Source organism: Etheostoma spectabile, chromosome 9 (assembly GCF_008692095.1).
Source record: "Etheostoma spectabile isolate EspeVRDwgs_2016 chromosome 9, UIUC_Espe_1.0, whole genome shotgun sequence".
NCBI classification, from domain to species: domain Eukaryota; kingdom Metazoa; phylum Chordata; class Actinopteri; order Perciformes; family Percidae; genus Etheostoma; species Etheostoma spectabile.
This window is the reverse complement of record NC_045741.1, coordinates 37,081,465-37,101,040: the sequence shown is the minus strand read 5'-3', so window position 1 is coordinate 37,101,040 and position 19,576 is coordinate 37,081,465. Positions and strand designations below refer to the sequence as shown.

Genomic DNA, 19,576 nt, shown 5'->3' with positions numbered 1-19,576 from the left:
CTTTAAAAATATAAAAAGTGCCTGCCTCTATAGGAATTTAACATAGGGGTGTGTACTTAGGCCCCCTGTATTTAAAGGAAGAACACCTATTTATTTTCAATACATTGTTCATTCACAAATAAAATTGGTGTCCTTAAAAGGTTGGATTTTACTAATCTTTTTAAGTAAGGCATTAATATCAATTTTCAAAAGATGTATTTTTTATTCCTATTTTTAATCAAGTTTAGCATCGGTGTGTAAACTTTCTGGAGCCACTGTATGGCAGTTTGAGCCCTCAGAGCATTTTGGGCCTCAGTACACCTGTTGCAACAGCAACGGTTTCTTGTATCAATAATGCAACCCTGTTTTGAAAATCTGGAACCACATCTTTTGTTACCCCACCAACAACTTCTCGAGAAGCTCAACAGCACGTTGGCAAACACACTTAAGCAACAAAGACCACAAAATAAGCAAGACCTATTGTCTCTAAGACTTATAAAAGCATACACTGAGGGTGTGGATTTGACCAGAGGCCATGGACACCAGCTACCTTTTACTGCTGTTCTTTGTCCTAAATGGTAAGCTATCTATACAAGACATATACATCTGAATTTACTACAAACTGAAAAATAACTTAGATGGACATTAGCAAATAATGACTGATGGTTTTGTGCTTCAGGTGCTGATGGTTCTCGTATTGTCGGCGGCAGGGATTCTGTCCCCCAATCGCGCCCCTACATGGCCTCGCTTCAGGTCCGAGGAAGCCACAACTGTGGGGGAGCCCTGGTGAGACAGGACTTTGTGCTCACAGCAGCACATTGTAAGATACCCATGTAAGAATTAAAAATTGAACCAATGTTCTTTTTCATATTTTCATTGCTGCTGCTTGTTTCATTACATATCAGTGTGGTATGAAAATCAACATGCAGAGAGGTTTCCAGTTTGCCAAACTTGCCAATACATCACAGTAAACATTGCATTTGTCATTTCTTTGTCGAACTAAAGTCACAAGCAGTGTTTGGTGTTTTTTGCCCCCAACATCTCCTTCTAGGCAACGTGGCAATGGTTATGTTTAGGGTTAAGGTTACACAGGGTTAGTAAGTAAAAACTTTATTTATATAGCACCTTTCACAGACAAGAAGGGTCACAAAGTACTTTACAGTAATAATATTACAGGAGTAATATGTGATCTCCTGCTGGTCTTAGACAGAAGTCTTGCTGCTGCTTTCTGAACAACTTGCAATTTATCCATTGATGATTTGTTTAAGCAAGTGTACAGTACATTACAATAATCCAAACGGGAAGAAATAAAAGCATGAACAAGCATCTCCAGCTCTTTTTGAGAGACCACAGAACGGAGCTTAGCTGCCTGGAAGGCGACGTTGGAGGCAAAAAACACCATTGAGGGTCACAAGCAGAACAATTTTGAAAACTTTTTGTCTTGGTACAGTCAGGGATGCTCTCTTTGACAAAAAATGAAGGCAGTAAAATGTTCACTTTGGTGAAGTGCCGTACAAGTCTCTGCAAGTTGATTGTTGCAACGTACAGCAATGAATGGAAAGCACTGATTTGTAGATAGGAAAACATATTAAATCATGCTTTGAAAGTGGACAGAACATTTTCTCTATGCAAACACAGAGACCAATGTGGAAAATGATTTATGTCAAGGGAGATAGTTAGCAGCCTTAAAATTGTATCTAACGTCCAGTCATCATTCAATTGTGATTTCTAGACCATACACAGTAGTACTTGGAGCTGATTCGCTGACAGATAATGAGCCTACAAAGCAGGAGTTCACTGCAATCAGATCCATTCCACATCCCAACTATGATGGACATGCAAATGATATCATGCTCCTGAAGGTAAGGGTGGATGTAGCTTATTACACTGCCGTATTTTAAGTAGAATTATATTCATTACTGTTTCTAGTTTTGAACAAAATAGGATGTTACGATTACACAAATCTAACACATTTAACATTTTTCTGTATTTTACTTCCATTTATCTGCTTGTTTTAGCTTAACCGCAGTGCCCAACTGACTGAAGCAGTGCAGCTGATTTCTCTGAAAACAAGCACGCTGAATACATCTAGTCAGTGCATCACAGCTGGCTGGGGAACTATTGCTGATAATGGCACCTTACCAATCAGGCTTCAGGAAGTCAACGTAACCACCCTGCCACAGCAAACATGTCGCAGAAGATGGAGAACGGTTCCTATCACCAGGACTATGGTTTGTGGCGTCGGGGCCCGCGGCTTTCAAGGCTTCTGCTCGGTAAGACAAAACACTGGCAAGACATGGATTAGGCACTCAAACTAACCTTTGAAGGAATTGTGTTTAGTGTGTATAAGGTTGGAGGCCCACTAAACATCTTCTTACAAACCTGGGATTATTTTATCAAGAAAGATCTTTTTTTTTTTCCTGTTGCAAAAATGATGCCACCGTAGTTTTAGGTGTGCAGTAAGCAACTAATACTGACCAAAGAAAGAAACTGCCACACAGGCTATTTAAACCCTACTAGGTCTACGCTGTGTAGAGCCTTGCGCTGAGACTTCAATTCAATTCAATTTTATTCATATAGCGCTAAATCAACAGTTATCTCATTGCGCTTTTCATAAAAGTGCAGGTCTAGATCGTACTGTGTGATGTTATTAATGATGATGATTATTACTTAAGTCCTGAAGTTTTTTTTTAATAGATTATGGAATTAAAGTGCCTTCGTAACATAAATAAATAATTATGAATCCTAAAATAAACTTAAAAATAAAAAATAAACTGTGTTTCGTTGCGCGACATTTCAATCCAGCATCACGTTTTGTTTGTAGCTTGTGGCCATATAGCTCCAGCATTCAGGCAATATGTTTGGTGTCTTTGTAATGCTTTCAGAAGCTTGGCAACCCGGCCGGGAAGACTTGTCGGAGAGTTTGCACGAGTAAATCCAAAGGAATAAATCCATCTGAACGTCTATGTAGTCATCGTCATGTAACCCGACAACTGCCATTTTAGCTGAGAGGAAGCTTGTAGACATACAGTGGGGTTCGAAGGTTTGGGCACCCCAGGTATAAATTTGTATTAATGTGCATGAAGAAGCCAAGAAAAGATGGGAAAATCTCCAAAAGGCACCAAATGACAGATCAGACATTCATATAATATGTCACAAAAAGTTTGATTTTGTTTCCATCATTTACACTTTCAAAAGCCAAGAGTCTTTCAATTCTTGTTTGAGATATCTTTGCCCATTCTTCCTTCCAAACGTCTTCCAGTTCTTTGACATTTCTGGGCTGTCTGTCACGCACCGCTCTTGTAAGGTCTGTCCATAGATTTTCAATTATGTTGAGGTCAAGAGATTGTGAAGGCAAAACCTTCTGTTTACGCCTCTTGATGTACTCCACCGTGGATTTTGAGGTGTGTTTAGGATCATTATCTATTTGTAGAGGCCATCCTCTCTTTAACTTCAGCTTTTTTACAGATGGCATCAAGTTGACGCCCAAAATTTGCTGAACTTTTATTGAATCCATTTTTCCTTCTACTCGTGACATGTTCTCTGTGCCACTGGCTGCAATCCCACCACAAAGCATGATTGATCCCCCCCCCCATGCTTAACAGTTGGACAGAGGTTCTTTTCATTAAACTCTGTGCCCTTTCTTCTCCAAAAGTACTATTGCTCATTCCGGCCAAAAAGTTCTATTTTAACCTCATCGGTCCACAGAACTTGTTTCCAAAATGCATCAGGTTTGTCTATATGTTCATTTGTAAACTTCAAACGCTGATTTTTGTGGTAAGGATGTAGAAGAGGTTTTCTTCTGATGACTCTTCCATGAAGACCATGTTTGCACAACTATCTCTTAATAGTGGAATGGTGTACCACAACTCCAGTGTCAGCCAGGTCTTTCTGGAGGGATCGTGCAGCCAAACGAGGGTTTTGACTTGCTTTTCTCACAATCCTGCGAGCTGTTCTGTCTGATATTTTTCTTGGCCTTCCAGATCTTGCTTTAACTTCCACTGTTCCTGATGACTGCCATTTCTTAATTACATTCTGAACAGAGGATATTGGCATCTGAAAACGCTTTGCTATCTTCTTACAGCCTAGTTTCAGTTTTCTAGACAACTGCTTAGAAGAACCCATGGTGCTGATTGTTGGGGCAAGGTCAGATGAGTCTGGGAATTTAAAACCTTAAGATTGACATCACCTGGTCTTTCCAGACGAAGATTGAGAACAATCCATGACACTGTGAGGTCTCAGCTTTCCAAAGGGCAGTACAAGGTATTAACTCTGCAGGGTGCCCAAACTTTTTCAGATGCCATTTTTTGGTTTTCTGTTTTGAAAGTGTAAATGATGGAAATAAAATCTAACTTTTTGTGAAATATTATACGAATGTCTAATCTGTCATTTGATGCCTTTTTGGAGATTTTCCATCTTTTATTGGCTTCTTCATGGACATTTATACAATTTTTTAAGTGGGGTGCCCAAACTTTTGAACCCCACTGTAGCTGCAGCTACTTCGTGTTGACTGCACCAATTTGGCTTGTTTTTTTTTTTAATTCAACTGTACTCACATATTTATAGAGATCAAGATTAACTTATACATTGGCCGCAATTCACCTTTAAATGTCTGATCTTTTCTGTTAAAGGGAGATTCGGGTGGTCCGTTGGTGTGTGATGGAGCTGCCGCGGGCATAGTCTCCTTCTCCGGCCAGCTATGCGGAGACCCCAGGACCCCTGATGTCTACACACGCATATCCTCCTTTAGGGAATGGATTACAAGCGTGTTGAACAATAATTAGGCAAAATAGATGAAATGGTAACATGTCAATATGCTTAATTAGGATGTCATTTTCAAGACAAGGCTCTTTGTGATATTCAAACATGTGGTGTAATGTTGTGTAAGATCTGCACATGCTGTGATCAGATGAGGTGATACATTTTTGTTACCACCACTTCTTTTGTTTTTGTTATACAGTATGCTTTGGAACAGGTCAGACAAAACTCTTTGAATCAAACTTTAAAAGTTTCAAAACACACTGGGTGAATATAATAATGAATTGAAAAGTAAGGAAAATTCCCATGCACTCACTTGTTTTTATTTTTTTAACACTCATGTTGTCCTCGGGTCAAATTGACCCGTTTTCCTATATCAATGTTCTTTTTAACTACCCATAATAACATGATTTATTCCACACAACACGGCTTGGAAAGTACAAATCTCTACTTTCATTAATTTTAGGGTGTCTAATTCAATTTTATAGCATTTGAAGAAAACTGAAGTGGTTTTGAAATTGTATTGAGTAAAAATTGACATATTCCAGTCTGTGATTATCCATCAACATCCACTCCTTTCATTTTAGTCAACATAATTCCTAATTTCTGCTTTTGTAACACAAACATTAGGTATAATTTCCTATAAATAAGGTTTTTGACCATAAATTAACTGTAAAACTAAAGTTAATAAGCTAGTCCTACGTAGTGTTGAAAATGAAAAAGTGGTGCAAAGATAGTGGTGCATTGAAATACGCTGTTTTCTGCAAGATGTCAGTTTGGACAAAGTATGAATACCTTGCTGTAAAGGCAGGTGGCACGTGCCCATCTGGTATTCTCAATTATTTGCCCATATTCACTAATCCTGGATACTAGGCGAGCTGTCCAATGGTGCTTTATATTTATAATGAACCTGGTACTGATTTGAATTCAGTTAATATTTTAAAATCTTTGTGTGCTCCTATTTGCAAATAGTTTGTTCATCCTAATGTTTTAGGTTGGAATTTGACCAAAATATTTCACAAAAATGGAAAAGCATGGGTTTAATTTTATTTCAGAGATCATGTTATTTCCAATGCTGCAGAGGTAAAATGTCCATCTAGCATTTTAGTGTTGTGTTAGCTGAGTTTATGAAACTTAAGAAGCAAAATGTTGCCAGAGGCCTAACGGTGACATTTAAATATTAGGGAAAGAGTGACTTATTAAATAACTTTAATACTAAATATAGCCGCAGGTGGCGATTCACGGATCCAAATCTTTTTTCTCAATAGCAACTTCAAAGTAATTTCACACATGTGGTACAACATAGTCATGAAACATCCTGCAAGCTTTGGAACAATTGGACAAACAGTGCACTTTGTTTAAAATGCCTACAACTGATTGGTCAAAAACATTTATTTTAATTCAGAGTAATATGTAGCTCAGTCCAGCTCACGGCAATTTGAGAAAAGAAGAGGACCGACACAAAAACAATTTCTAATGAAACAGCACGCTGCGATTCCGAGCTCAAATCTTGATTTGCGTCATTCCACGTCCAGTTATTGTGCATTTAAAGCGCCCCCTAGTGGTCAACTTGAATGAGACTTGCAGTGTATGTGACAGGGCATTATACATTTCCTGATTGGACAAACATTTAGTCATTTATAGCCTGATTTGCGCTACATTGCAGTTTGTTTGCGTTTATAGCGCCCCCTAGAGTTCAATTTGAATGAAACTTTCAGGGCGAGGTTCAGATACTTATGAGGACATATCCTGAGATACTTGTGTTGATTCAACAATGAATATGTGATTTATAGTAAAATGTGTGTAATGCCACCCCCCTATCTTGCGCTTGTAGCGCCCCCTAGTGGTGTATATATACAACTGTTATGGTATATCTGGGACACTGATCTGAACATACCCTGTGAGTTAGGTGATGATTGGCCTTATGGTTGCTGATATGTGTTCATTTATGTCCAGAGCCACGCCCCTTTCGAAGTTCATTAATCAATAACTTGAAAAGTAATGGAGATATGGCCATGCTTTACACAGTTTGTTGCTTGATCCATTGATGATTCACTGAAAATGTGGTGGCAATTGGAGCTACGATATAGAAGGAGATCTCAAAAATGTGTTTTTCAAACAAAATTTTCTAGGCAGACCATAATAATCCTTGAGGCTTTTTAGTACAGCAGATTAAGCTGCACATGTGTGAGAAATTTAAAGTCAAGTCAAAGTCAGTCTTAATTACAGCGCCACCATGTGGCCGATTGGGTTCATATTTCTATAGAAGCACATTCAAACCATTTCCAGTTATTACCCCAAAATTCATGTTTCTAGCTCATTCCAGCTCACTGGAATTTTAGTTGTAGCGGCAGACAACAACAACAATAATAATAATAATAATAATAATAATAATAATAATAATAATCAATAATAATAATAATAATAATAACAGCTAAAACAGATAAACATAGAAGGGTTAGCGGTTTTAATTCATAGACTGTTAATATCAATATATATACAGACTATGTTTTAACCCTAATAATGCCATTTGATGCTGATGTTGCTTTATAACTATAACATCTTTTGCACGCTGTCTGTCCCTTTAAGTCAAATTGTAGTCTACTCTCGCGTCACAGAAAATCCCGAGCTCTTGGAGCTCTTTGCCTGCTGTGGTCGGTTAAGTGCTGTTTCAATCATGCGCACTTATACCGTAATTACACTATTTCCTAAAACACTCGAACGCAGCATGCACCACTGTCTCCAGAACACCTGTGTGTAGGTTGACTCCAGTCGTTAAAAGTTCACGTCATTGTCATTAGAACACAAATTCCCAGTGTTCATTGCGCGCGAGTCCATGTCCTTAAATCTGGTCTGGTGAGCGAAGGCTCGCTGGGAAGTAGAGTCTCGTCACTGCATCTCCCATTTCCCACAGGTTTCTTGAATCGCGAGATTTACATAGGCGGGTTGGTGTGTGGCAGCATTACTCTGCCAGACGAACTGAACAATACTGATATGAAATCTGCGTAAAGGTAATGAAGACATGTTTCGCGGGTAAAATAAGGCTGTTAACACCCAGGTGTTGCTAGTGTTCGTTACCTGCCGTCAGCGACACCAGAGAGCGGATGTAGCTAGCCGCCTCCACTTATCCGACAGTAACATCTGCATTGAGGTAGAGCTAGGACAGACGCTTTATTGGTAACCTACAGTGTGAGGTGTAGGTGTGTTGGATTAAGCCCAGGACAGGTGGTATACGGCATGATTTATAGCGTATAGAGTATCGAGCTCGCCTCATTAAATTGTACATGTATGTTGCTAATGTCAAAGTTATTTGCACAAAAATGTAACCGGCTAACGTTACATACTGTAATTCTTCAGATACAGTGAAATGGCTGACGCATTCTCTTGAAGTTGTGTCCGCCAGATTTCTTTTTTTTTATTAGCTTTTTAATCCTTAACTGAGGCGAGACTTGTGCAATAAATATGACAAACTACACAGTCTCGCCTCCGTAGACTGTACATTACAAACAGTGACCTCCATGGCTGTGTAGTGAACGTTAAAGCAAATACCCAGGAAGTTATTCCATCATGCTAATCTATTGGCTGTAAGAGTTGTCAGTCTGTGCTGAACAGCCTGTCACAGGTCTCTTCACACAGACCAGCCTCTCGGTTGAATCAGAGGCCTTCCTCATGCTGTAGTTAATACAGTACATGTAAAGTTTGGCAGCTCGGAGCTCACTCACATAATAACTGAACTTTGACCTGTCTTTCTCTTAATCAGTAGCCTTTTGACTTTCTGGAGGCATGTCCAAGAAAAGGGGCAGGTATGTAGACACAAAGCAACCGTTCATACCATCACATGATCTCATTAATGATGGTTTTAGAATCTAATGTAACAGTAAAACTACAATGTCACAATCAGCTGTATAACAAAGTGATTAATCCAGGTAAAAATTCTGGAAATAACTTAAACCTGGAAACCTGGAACCATGTAAAAAAAAAAAAAGTGATATTGCATTCTGATTGAAATAATCAGATGCATATAAAATAGTGAAATAAGTTTTGAGGGTGGTAATAGTAACAGCAGACATCATCTAATTCATCCTGTTTTCCCAGAAAGCGGAGTAGCGGGGAGCTGAGTGACACATTGACCCCAGATCCCAACAGCATTCTGGGAGTCCGCATTCAGCATAACTGGCGCGAGAAGGGGAACCAGAGCAAATGGAAGGGAACAGTACTCGACAGGCTTAGCGTGAACCCTTCTCTCTTCATGGTGAAGTATGACGGCTTTGACTGCGTCTATGGCATCGAGCTGTTTAAGGACGACAGAGTGTCAAACCTGCAGGTCCTGTCGGAAAAAGTTGGTGAGTTAGAAAGCCTCTCTTTCAATCTGTGCTAGCTGGCTTGATTAATTCACGTTTCGGAATCTGTCGTGAACCGAACCAAATTTTTTTCATATAATAAATGTGAAACATACATCAAAGTGAAATGCACTTTTTGCAGCAGTTGGGTTACAGATTGTCATCTTTCTTACTTTGATATTGTATTTCTGTTGTGTCTCCACAGTAAACAACAAGATCAAGATACCTCCAGGGGCAGAGGAGCTGGTGGGCAAAGCTGTGGAGCATCTGTTTGAAAAGGAGGATGGAGAGAAGAACGAGTGGAGAGGCATGGTCCTCTCTAGAGCTCCAATCATGACCAACTGGTATTATATCACTTATGAAAAGGACCCCGTACTTTATATGTACCAGCTGTGGGACGACTATGCTGACGGAGACCTCAGGATTCTGCCTGAAGCAGGTACTGGTGATTTGTGTATGACAAAGACAGACTGATACTTCACAAAGCTATATTAATTCTTTAATAATTGTGTCCTTAGGCTTTATAGATCAAGATCAAGATCTGCTATGTGACGTAAATTATATTTCCACTCTGGAGGACTGTTAAATCTGTTTTTGCAATGGATACCATGTGAGTTCACCAGCAGCCGTTGAAGTCTGTACTCTTCACAGTTAGGACTGTTAACTTCAAATAGCAAACCGGCAAGATTACATATTTTAAAAGTGATTTAATTTAGTTTAATTCTCATGATTATTTGTTGATTTTAACCAAAACAAATTTGAATGTCACATACACGTAAGCTATTTATAACTGCCTTCACATCCATAGTATGCTACATCCTTCTTATGTTGAAGTTGTATGTTGTACATTCATACAGCTGCAACACATGGAAATCAAAATTATCTGAAATAAATTCACTTGTTTTCAACAATAACTGATTTAAAAGAGATGGGAGAGCGCGGTGGCTCTGACTCATTATGAATGGGTCCACTGGTCAAATGGCAGGTCAGCGGAGTTACACACATTTGTATGAAATGTTTGTATCGTCACTGCGCTGCATTTTTATGAAGTATGATATTCTGGCCGTGGGTCACTCGCTCAGGTCCAGCAGGCTCCGTCTCACACACTATTCCTCTTCGAACTGAAGTTAGTTGCATTCAGTAACTTCGTCTCTGTTTTTTGCCATGGCGGCCGCGATAGCAGAGTTACCAGCGGAAACACTGGTACAAATACAGGTTTGCCTCACATACTTAACAATATACAGCTGTGTTAATAACAATTAAAACTGTGGACACATGTTAGAGGTGTGGACCGGCGCTGTCGCCGCTGTGTCTCTCCGTATTGCTGGGAGCCGTGTGTGAGTGAATGGGGGCGGTGCTGCGCGGAGAGTAAGAGGAGAGATCCAAACAGGCACGGCTTAACAAAAGAAATGGGTCATGTAATGCAAAATTAAACCATATCAATATAAATATTGCTTAGTTTGTGGAGAGGCAGCAGATGCGATGATTTTAGGTACACTGGTGCGACCTAGAGGAAAAAATGTTAGTCGCACTCTAAAGCCCCGTGAGCTAACAGACACTAACTAGCACCCTAGAGCCCTGTGAGCTAACAGACACTAACTAGCACTCTAAAGCCCTGTGAGCTAACAGACACTAACTAGCACCCTAGAGCCCTGTGAGCTAACAGACACTAACTAGCACTCTAAAGCCCTGTGAGCTAACAGACACTAACTAGCACCCTAGAGCCCTGTGAGCTAACAGACACTAACTAGCACCCTAGAGCCCTGTGAGCTAACAGACACTAACTAGCACCCTAAAGCCCTGTGAGCTAACAGACACTAACTAGCACCCTAAAGCCCTGTGAGCTAACAGACACTAACTACCACCCTAGAGCCCTGTGAGCTAACAGACACTAACTAGCACCCTAAAGCCCTGTGAGCTAACAGACACTGACTACCACCCTAGAGCCCTGTGAGCTAACAGACACTAACTAGCACCCTAAAGCCTTGTGAGCTAACAGACACTAACTACCACCCTAAGCCCTGTGAGCTAACAGACATTAACTAGCACCCTAGAGCCCTGTGAGCTAACAGACACTAACTAGCACTCTAAAGCCCTGTGAGCTAACAGACACTAACTAGCACCCTAGAGCCCTGTGAGCTAACAGACACTAACTAGCACCCTAAAGCCCTGTGAGCTAACGCCACTACCCCCAAAACCCTGTAGCTAACCAACACAACTACCCCCCTAAGCCCGTGAGTAAGCACTAACACACCCTAAGCCCTGTAGCTACAGACACTACTCCCCCCCTAGACCCTGTGAGCTAACAGACCAAACAACCCCCCAAAATTTTTTGTGGCTAACAACACTAACTCCACCCAAGCCCTGTAGCTAACAGACATTAACTAGCCCCTGACCCGGGGCTACAGACACAAACCCCCCTACCCCTGTGAGCTAAAAACATTACTAAAACCCAAAAACCCCCGGGGAGCTAACGACCTACTAACAGCGCCTGTCCGCGGCTGAAAAACAGGGGGAAAAATTTTGCGTTTACTGTAAACCTTGTGCCGGGTATCAATTTCCTTTGTGGAAATTTCCTCCCTTACCTTCCCTGTAGTCTACCTAAACTAACTGCGGGGTGCGGGGAAAAACCCTCTGACTGGCTCATGATCGACAGTGGTTTACCAGCAGTGATTGGCTTTGCAAAAAAAACGGGGTTTTACAAAAGAAATGCGCTTTAAAATATTGCCGATCATGCAAATTTATTGTGGGAAGCCAAAATTGTATTGTGGTTAAAATTCGTTAATTGTGCGCCCCATCTTGCCCCATGGGGAACACGAAAATCCTCAGCAATTGTCTGCTGAACGGAGCTTTTGGGTTAAAAAAGTTGGGGTTTTTCCCCCTTTAGACATTAGGTTTTAGGGCAGATTTTTTAAATTTAAAAGCCAGACTCTAACACTTTTTCAAAACAAAGAGCTTTTAGGTAAGGCTTTAAAAAATGCTTAATTGCTGCTCTAATTTGACAATATTTAATGATGCTGCCTGGCACACAGGGCCCAATCCAAAGTGACCCCTGAGACTAAGACTCACGACTAATTGATCTCGGGTTTCTATGTGAGAGAGTGTGTGAGGCCACATGGGCTTAGATAGGTATATTATATATACGCTATTTGTTTTTTTACAATGAAAAAAGTACTGATTATTTAAATGGAGTCTGGTGGGTTTGGTAATGGTGATTTTGCCCTTAAATTAATAAATATAAAAACATATTCAAATAGTTGCTGAGTGAGTTTAGCCGACGGGATTTCGTATAGGTCGGCTTCTTGAGCCGTGTTTTGCCAATGCACGCATTTTAATTATGTTCTAATATTTTTTTATCTGCTCTCACGATCTCTTCCCACAGCCAGGGTAGCAACTGAAATAATAGGCTAACGCAACGACAGTTTATGGAAAGGACAAGTGTAATTATGGTCAGTTGTGCCTTATTTATCGGGAAGTTGTATTGATGAGCGTTTTTATTTACGCATTTTCAGCATCAGCTATTTTTTTTCCAGCTTTCCTTCCTCTTTTAGGAAGCAGCGACTGTATTGCGTTTTGCTTGTAAAACCATGTCTGTGTTCTTCATATTTATGTAGAATTATAGTTCGCTCATCTGATGTAAAATATGGGGCTCTGGTAGATGTTTGTGATTGGCCGTGCTGGGCAAACACCGCCTCTTTTATGTGAACGCGTGCGACTCTAGATTGGGAAATCCTGGGTTGATTAAACTAGTTGATAACCAGTGTTGTGACACAGCTTACGCAGGACAGCGGTTGTTATTGTTAGTGAAGCCGGGTAACTGAAATAAATCCAGGGCACGTTGATCTTGATTTGTCGTACAGGCCTCTGGTCCATTCCGTTCCGTGGTCGTGTGTCGTGCTGTGGTTTACCTTTTGTAATTTCCATAGACAGTTAAGGAAATGGACCAACAGATCCCGTTGCTCTGGACGGAGACCAGTGAAGGATATTAGAAGCACTTTTCCAGTGAGTGGTGAGCATTAATGCGCAGCTTCCAACTGAGCTTGACGACGTAGATGTGACGTGAGCAACCTGTCTGAAAGTTGGAAGCTTCTGGTAGATGTGCCAAGAGAAATCTCAGTCATTCCGAATCTTGTAGAGACCGAGAGCGTAGGTATATGTTAGAGATAACAGGCACAGGCTAATTATTGCTAACTAACATGCTAGTTAACATAAGTAATTAAACCTAAACAGCTAAAGAAAGTCGAAATTGTCTGCGTGCTTCTCGCGACAGTACGGTGATTTGTCGTCTATGTGACAGCAAGTTGCGTGGTTATGACACAATCGTTAGCCTAATTTTACAAAACCGTCTGCTACGGTGCCATAACGTGAGGTATAAGGTAATGGAGCCTTTTATACATGTTTCTTTAGAAATAAACGATGGACAACTTAAGTCTTTAAACGCTTCAGATGTAAAGTTATTCACTGTCAAAGTGGCGCCAAAATGAATGGGAGTCAATGGAATGCTAATGGAGGGTAAGTGCTTTGTAGCATTAAAAGGCGCCATAGGGACGCTAGCTTACCCCCTTGGTAATTTCCGTATTTCCCTATGGTCTCCGATAAACGCTTTGAACTGTGTTCAACCTTTGGTAAAGTCTGCATGGAAGCAGACTCACGGAAAGGGCTCGGTAAGTATTTACTCAGACCCTCACGCTCTTTAAAATTCAACATTGTGACAACTCTAAGCCCTTACGAATTTTGCGACAAAAGTGCACAAAAGTCTGTGATTCTGTGAGTCCGGATTTTGGGATTGGGCCATATACATTCACAGCAAAAGTGTAAAAAAGTGTAATTCAGATAGTGAAATATCCGAATACTGATGCATTATGCAAGATACTAAGGCCTGTAATAATTTATATAGTTTATTTGAGTTTGATAAATCATGATAAAAACAACAGATATACAGGTTTTTTACACTTGTCTGGAAAGTCTTTACACGTCTGGAGATGAATTTTTTAATAATACTGATCTTAAAAAAATGAAACTGGAGAACAAAATTGTCTATATACTTCTGAGAGACAGAGAGAGAGGATGTACACTTTCTTCATCTTTGTGATAATGATGATGAGACGGACCATTTAAAGAATAACACAGAACCTCTGGTTTTATTACCTGTTTATGCATTTCTTGTTCAGAAACCAAACCAGACGTTATTTTTTTGTTACACCCATTTTGTTTGGTGAGTTACACACCCAAGCAAATATCAAACTAACTCGGTCTTAACTAAAGTGTAATGTCCTAATGTTTCACTCCGCAGAAAACAAACACCTGTTGCCTGCAGACAGGAAGCCCGGAGAAGAGACGGAGAGCCTGGTGGGGAAACAGGTGGAGTATGTTACTGACAAGGGTGTGAAGAGGACAGGCTTGGTCATCTACCAGGTCCCAGCCAAGCCCTCTGTCTACTATATCAAATACGATGATGACTTTCATATCCACGTCTATGACCTGGTGAAAACCACCTAGGGATACTGTAATGGACACTCTCCAGCCCCCCCTTCCTCCATCTGCTTCTGTTCCACTCTTTGTTCTAATCTGTTATCCAAAGCCATGCAGGGTTGAATAGTTATATGCTTTATTGTTCAGAAGAAAGTGCAATCTGTTTTCCATATGCACAGCAGAACTGTAGCACCGCTATACTTGGCTATTTCGAGCAGATGGGAGTTTTCTTCGCTGCTTTACTTTATACTTTAAGTTTGGACAGTCCAACATTGCACTGCCCAACAGCGGCAAAGAGCAGTTGTTACTGCATTTGTATTGTTGTCCTTGATATACTGTACTTGATCAATCCTTAAAGTTATTATCTTAATTAAATCCCAGTATGACTAAAGAAAGCTGCTCAAAATGTTCTTTTAAAGACACTTCTCTGTGAATCATCTAAACAGCTAGTAAGTAGAGCTGCACGACATGGGGAAAAATATCTAATTGTGATTATTTTAATTGATATTGCAACTCACAATAACGGAATAGTCATTTTTACATCATTATTCTTATTTTCATTGTAAAATATAAAAACAAACCATTGTGTGATTCATTCATAGATCTTTACCAAACAGATTTTTTTTTTTTTGAATCTGTAGAACACGACATCCCTGCAGCACCACAATACTTAATTCAAAATGGAATTTTGAATTTTTCTTGCCTTTAACAAATATTAGGCAAACCCCCCAAATCAATATTGCTATTTTGATAACATTTTGATTGTATATTTATTTCTTTTGTGCAGCCTACTAGGAAACATATGCATTTATTGCATTACATGGGCAGATAAATTTGTGTATTGTATTTATCTAACCATATATTTTCAAATGCAGTGTTAGTACTGGAAGGAAGGAAGGAAGGAATGAAAGCAGAATTGCAAAATCACCTGAATGGGGGCCCTTATTTACAAAAGCCTTAAATGAATACTGCTCATGTGGAAATGTACTCCTGCACCTTTGCACCATATTTAGCATTGTATAAGATCCTTTGCAGTGGTGACGAAGATGCAGTTTGCTAAATTCTTATTTGAATTTGATCCCACACAAATCATAAAGTGCCTTCCGGCTTGTCACTTTTGCAATATTGTACATACTGTTTCTCCGACTGTCTACGCTCTTACTGAGTCCTTGCGTATAAAGGCTGCTTTTCTTTTTGGTTTTCATTCAGTAGTGGTGACACTGACAGCTTGAAGAACGTTTTGCAACCATTAGTTTATATTAGTGTTGTGTTTTGCTCTTAATGCAGTCTAAAAAACATTACACACATCATTGGTTGTATAAGCTTACTGTTGATCTTGTGGGGAGCACTTTAATGTATAAAGTTTACATGTTTATGGTACGCTATATAGTTTCCCCCAACATGCTTTTTCCTGATTAGCAAATGTGGCAGAATACATGCTTTATATCATACGCATGAAGATATAAAAAAAAAACTAAAAAAAAAGTTGCGACCCTCCTCAGATGAAAGTATTTAATATGTACGTGTGTAAAATGCGTTGTCATGTTGCCTGTAGTGGTTACTCTCATTTATACAAATATCTCATCAAAACACCACCAGCTTTTAGTGAAAGGGTCATTTATTTACATTAATTATAAACTGAATATTTAACATAAGGTATACTCAACTGACAAACCAGTTTGTTGAAAGTAACTAACTCTGGTTCTATTCTTTATAACCGTCTCTTTGTCTTGCAAACACGTATGCTTGCAGTATTGGTTTCATCCCAACTTTGTCACTAGTTGCCAAATTGGTCTTTGCCTTCTCAGTCTTCTTCGAGTCACTCCGTGTAGCCCTCAGTAAACTAGTCAAATCGGTAGGTACACCGTTACTTTTAGTTGTCAAAACTCTGCATGCTTTATCGGAACAGTGTGTCTGGAGGTATCCAAACCTTATTTCAACAGTAGAGAAGTGACAGTGTGGCGGAATTGGTACCGTTTCTTTAACCCACGGAAAAAAACAAAAAAACTGTACATCACCGCTAGTGGTGCTGTGTGGTGTTTGTGTTGTGTAGAGTGGAGTGACAATTGACTGTGCGTGCTCTTTTTCATGCTTTAAATAACCTCCTGTTCTGAAGTTGTTGTAGCAGCATCAACAGGCCATTTGTGTCATTATTATTCTGTCATGAGTAATAAAGATTTTTGCACATTTGTTTGGTCTTGTTCTTTGAACGTACTGCCAGGACCAACAATCAATGCAGTATGTAATCTGTCTCAATAAATCAAAACTAAAGACTGGACGTGTTTTAAGATGGATGTATTATTTAGTCACAAATGGTGAAACTGCATATATACAACACACATTCTCTTCATAACATTGTTTGGGTTTGAGGACAAAGAGTAGTGGTATTAGACAGCACTGAATAAAATTAAATCAGGTGGTATACACAAAATGAGAATACATTTTGCTTCCTTGCATTTTGTACAACTTCCAACCAATGCCACTATCATATAGAGAACCACATTTCCCATTTAGGAGACTGCACTCCTTGCAGCTGCACTTTTGTCTAGCTGCTGTCTTTAATATTGGGTGTTTCTTCTTTCTTGGGAGGGGCTACAACTTTTTAAGAAGTAATGTCATTTCTCAAGTGCAAAAACTCAACAAAAAGAAAAAATTGATAAATGTCAGGTTGTCCAGAGAGTTCCTATTCACTTGGTGAGGTCTTTCAAGTACTGCAAACACTGATTTGTGTATCCAGTTGCCTTTGTTGGAGCCTCTGAAAGAGTTGAAATTGTCCGCCGCACCCCTGCAATGCAATAAAAACGGTTTGGTTTTAGGCCTCAGTGTTTTCCCCTGGTAAGACAATCACCTCAAAGTTATACTAGTAACGCTGACATTGATTATTGCCCCAATGAAACACTAACATTATCACTGCATCAAACAAGTGCACAACCACAATTTAAAAATGTGGGCACCAAACATACTCAGTACATTAGCAACGCTGTGCCCCCTTTTAAAAAAATAAATAAATTAAAAACAAGGAACAAGCTTTTCCTTCTATTCTTACCAGAGTTCCACGCCTGAACAGGGGAGAATTCAACTTTAGGCATGGTTGGAAGCTGAGCCTGTAGAGGGAGGGGGCGTTAGTTTGAAGGAGCAACATGCTTTGTAGTTATGCACATTATAATGCATGTTTAACACTTCCAAACCAGGAGAGATAACGAGTGCAATCATTTTGGCTGATCACTCTTCATTGGCAGTATTACAACATCCTGCGGTTAAACAGTGCCTACCAGTGACAATAACAACGGAGGGGTGCTTCACTAAAAAGTCGGCATATTACTCTAGAATTACACATGGACATAATAATACGAAACACTTAATGCATTTTCAGTGGGGTATGCTGTAGAAAGAAAATACTGACCCTTTGCTATTGGCTACTCAGGCTACACTAAGATGTTTACTGGCGTTTCTGAAAAGACGCAACTGGGCAGATGAGATCTGGAGTACTCATTGTTCCATGTGAAATGACATTGAAGAACGTGGAACCCCTCCAGTGTGATCAGGAAGAAATAGAGAAGGAGTATCTTTTAGGAGTATCAGTCCTTTGTACTGGAATTACATTAATCTTTTGTTTATTTTTTGTTGTTTATTGACACAGAGAAGATGTAAGAGATCTGATGGAAAAGAATCACTTTGAAAATGGTTGTTGACCAAAATCACTAAAAACTAAAAAAAAAAATCACTAAAAAAATCACTAAACTAAATCAATGGGAGATCAGGAGAAAAATGATGTATCACTAAGGGCAGGATGATTACTATTGTTGTACAATACATTATTTCTGTCTTGTGAAGGTGTCCTACAATTCCACAAGGGATGGGCCATGACATGAAAGGACACTGAAATAAATACCACACCACATTATATCATTCTTTCATCTACTGAATGACTCATCAAAAGCCATATCAGGGGTCTACTTCAGGCCAATTTCTAAAACAAAGTTTTGTACGAATGTGTTTTCCAGTCATATTTTCCTTCCTTGTGATCCATTATCATGCCTACTAGCCCGTATCCAGGCCGTCCTGGATCAGAACTATGCATAAGTGATGCATCTTATCTGTACCTCCAGGCCAAAGTACTTCATCCATTCGTCTATGGCGGGGGGGAGTGCAGCCTTGGCCTTCTCCAGGGCCTCAGAGCCCTGCTCACTGCTGCCCAACAGACCGGAGTCACAGGCGACGTAGAGAGCTCCTCCTGCAATGGTCAACTTGGTGGCCAGTCTGAGAATGAAAGAACAGAGACAGTCAGGCAATAACCAAGATTACCCACCTCCGTATCCTGTCAAAACATGTCACACTAACTCAAACCACGCTTGTCGCATGTAACTATTATTACTCCAGTGCACCACTTAGCTAATAAGACTGTCCTTTGACGCAAAGAAAAAGATCAAATAGATAACCTTGTAGCTAGAGTTAGCGGATAAAGAAACTTGGTGTAAATTAGGCCAACGTCGAAGTCCAGTGTATATAAACTAATTTTACCAGAGAGTTATTGAGTCAACTTGCTGTCCAACCAGTACACAGGGGTTGAAGATGACAGCTGGAAAGCTTTCGGGCAACTGACAGTTAACTTAGCATCACTTAGCTAACTGGCTAATCGAGCAGCTAACATTAGCACCTACTGCTCCAAAATGTCAGGCAAATTGCCGGTAAAATAAAAAAAAAACAATAATACTAACTTCACAACGGGCAAAATCCTTGCCGCCATTGTTGACTGCAGTAAGGTTTCCTTTAACGTACTGTTATTCCAAGTACGCCAAGAATACGCTTGAGTGAAGGCTGCCTGCACAGCTCTACTGAAGGACAACCCTGTTTGATTCCTGCGCACACGGGCTGTGTCAATAAAGTTGCCTTTTCAAAAGGAAAGCGTTAAAAGCACAGACAGTAAATTAAGAGCCGCAGATTCGTGTTCATGCTTTTTTTTTGAATTTGTAGTGACTTTTATCCCAATGTCAACGCCTTGAGTAACACAAAACAAATGAAAAAAA

General features: G+C 39.9%; 3 protein-coding genes across 4 annotated transcripts; 2 read left to right on the top strand and 1 right to left on the bottom strand.

Annotated features, from left to right (window-relative positions):
• The first annotated feature begins 434 nt into the window (after positions 1 to 434).
• LOC116695453 (serine protease 57) lies at positions 435 to 4,916 on the top strand. Its single transcript, XM_032525714.1, has 5 exons — positions 435 to 557; positions 659 to 812; positions 1,712 to 1,841; positions 1,998 to 2,252; positions 4,611 to 4,916. The coding sequence occupies exons 1-5, from the start codon at positions 515 to 517 to the stop codon at positions 4,761 to 4,763; spliced, it is 735 nt and encodes a 244-aa protein (XP_032381605.1). The 5' UTR covers positions 435 to 514; the 3' UTR covers positions 4,764 to 4,916.
• A 2,635-nt stretch (positions 4,917 to 7,551) lies between these two features.
• Positions 7,552 to 16,557, top strand: LOC116695454 (spindlin-1). Of its 2 annotated transcripts, none has more exons than XM_032525715.1 (5): positions 7,552 to 7,748; positions 8,498 to 8,540; positions 8,833 to 9,080; positions 9,283 to 9,516; positions 14,371 to 16,557. In XM_032525715.1, exons 2-5 carry the CDS (start codon positions 8,521 to 8,523, stop codon positions 14,574 to 14,576), a joined length of 708 nt encoding a protein of 235 aa, XP_032381606.1. In that variant the 5' UTR covers positions 7,552 to 7,748; positions 8,498 to 8,520; the 3' UTR covers positions 14,577 to 16,557. The 2 variants fall into 2 exon arrangements, with proteins under 2 accessions (XP_032381606.1, XP_032381607.1); XM_032525716.1 differs by having other exon boundaries at positions 7,597 to 7,748; positions 8,501 to 8,540.
• A 270-nt stretch (positions 16,558 to 16,827) lies between these two features.
• Positions 16,828 to 19,454, bottom strand: micos13 (mitochondrial contact site and cristae organizing system subunit 13). The gene is made up of 4 exons (XM_032525718.1): positions 19,268 to 19,454; positions 18,653 to 18,809; positions 17,596 to 17,653; positions 16,828 to 17,334 (listed from the first exon to the last, which is right to left on the bottom strand). Exons 1-4 carry the CDS (start codon positions 19,294 to 19,296, stop codon positions 17,237 to 17,239), a joined length of 342 nt encoding a protein of 113 aa, XP_032381609.1. The 5' UTR covers positions 19,297 to 19,454; the 3' UTR covers positions 16,828 to 17,236.
• Between the last annotated feature and the right edge of the window lie 122 nt (positions 19,455 to 19,576).

What these genes read in the sequence shown, in the direction of transcription:
- LOC116695453 (XM_032525714.1), top strand. Translation starts at nt 515, where the DNA reads ATGGACACCAGCTACCTTTTACTGCTGTTCTTTGTCCTAAATG. An exon ending in GCTGTTCTTTGTCCTAAATG is followed by an intron (nt 558 to 658) that starts GTAAGCTATCTA and finishes TTTGTGCTTCAG; the next exon opens with GTGCTGATGGTTCTCGTATT. An exon ending in ATGATATCATGCTCCTGAAG is followed by an intron (nt 1,842 to 1,997) that starts GTAAGGGTGGAT and finishes TGCTTGTTTTAG; the next exon opens with CTTAACCGCAGTGCCCAACT.
- LOC116695454 (XM_032525715.1), top strand. Translation starts at nt 8,521, where the DNA reads ATGTCCAAGAAAAGGGGCAG. An exon ending in ATGTCCAAGAAAAGGGGCAG is followed by an intron (nt 8,541 to 8,832) that starts GTATGTAGACAC and finishes CTGTTTTCCCAG; the next exon opens with AAAGCGGAGTAGCGGGGAGC. An exon ending in CAGGATTCTGCCTGAAGCAG is followed by an intron (nt 9,517 to 14,370) that starts GTACTGGTGATT and finishes TTCACTCCGCAG; the next exon opens with AAAACAAACACCTGTTGCCT.
- micos13 (XM_032525718.1), bottom strand. Translation starts at nt 19,296, where the DNA reads ATGGCGGCAAGGATTTTGCCCGTTGTGAA. An exon ending in AGGATTTTGCCCGTTGTGAA is followed by an intron (nt 18,810 to 19,267) that starts GTTAGTATTATT and finishes TTTCATTCTCAG; the next exon opens with ACTGGCCACCAAGTTGACCA. An exon ending in TGTTCAGGCGTGGAACTCTG is followed by an intron (nt 17,335 to 17,595) that starts GTAAGAATAGAA and finishes ATTGCATTGCAG; the next exon opens with GGGTGCGGCGGACAATTTCA.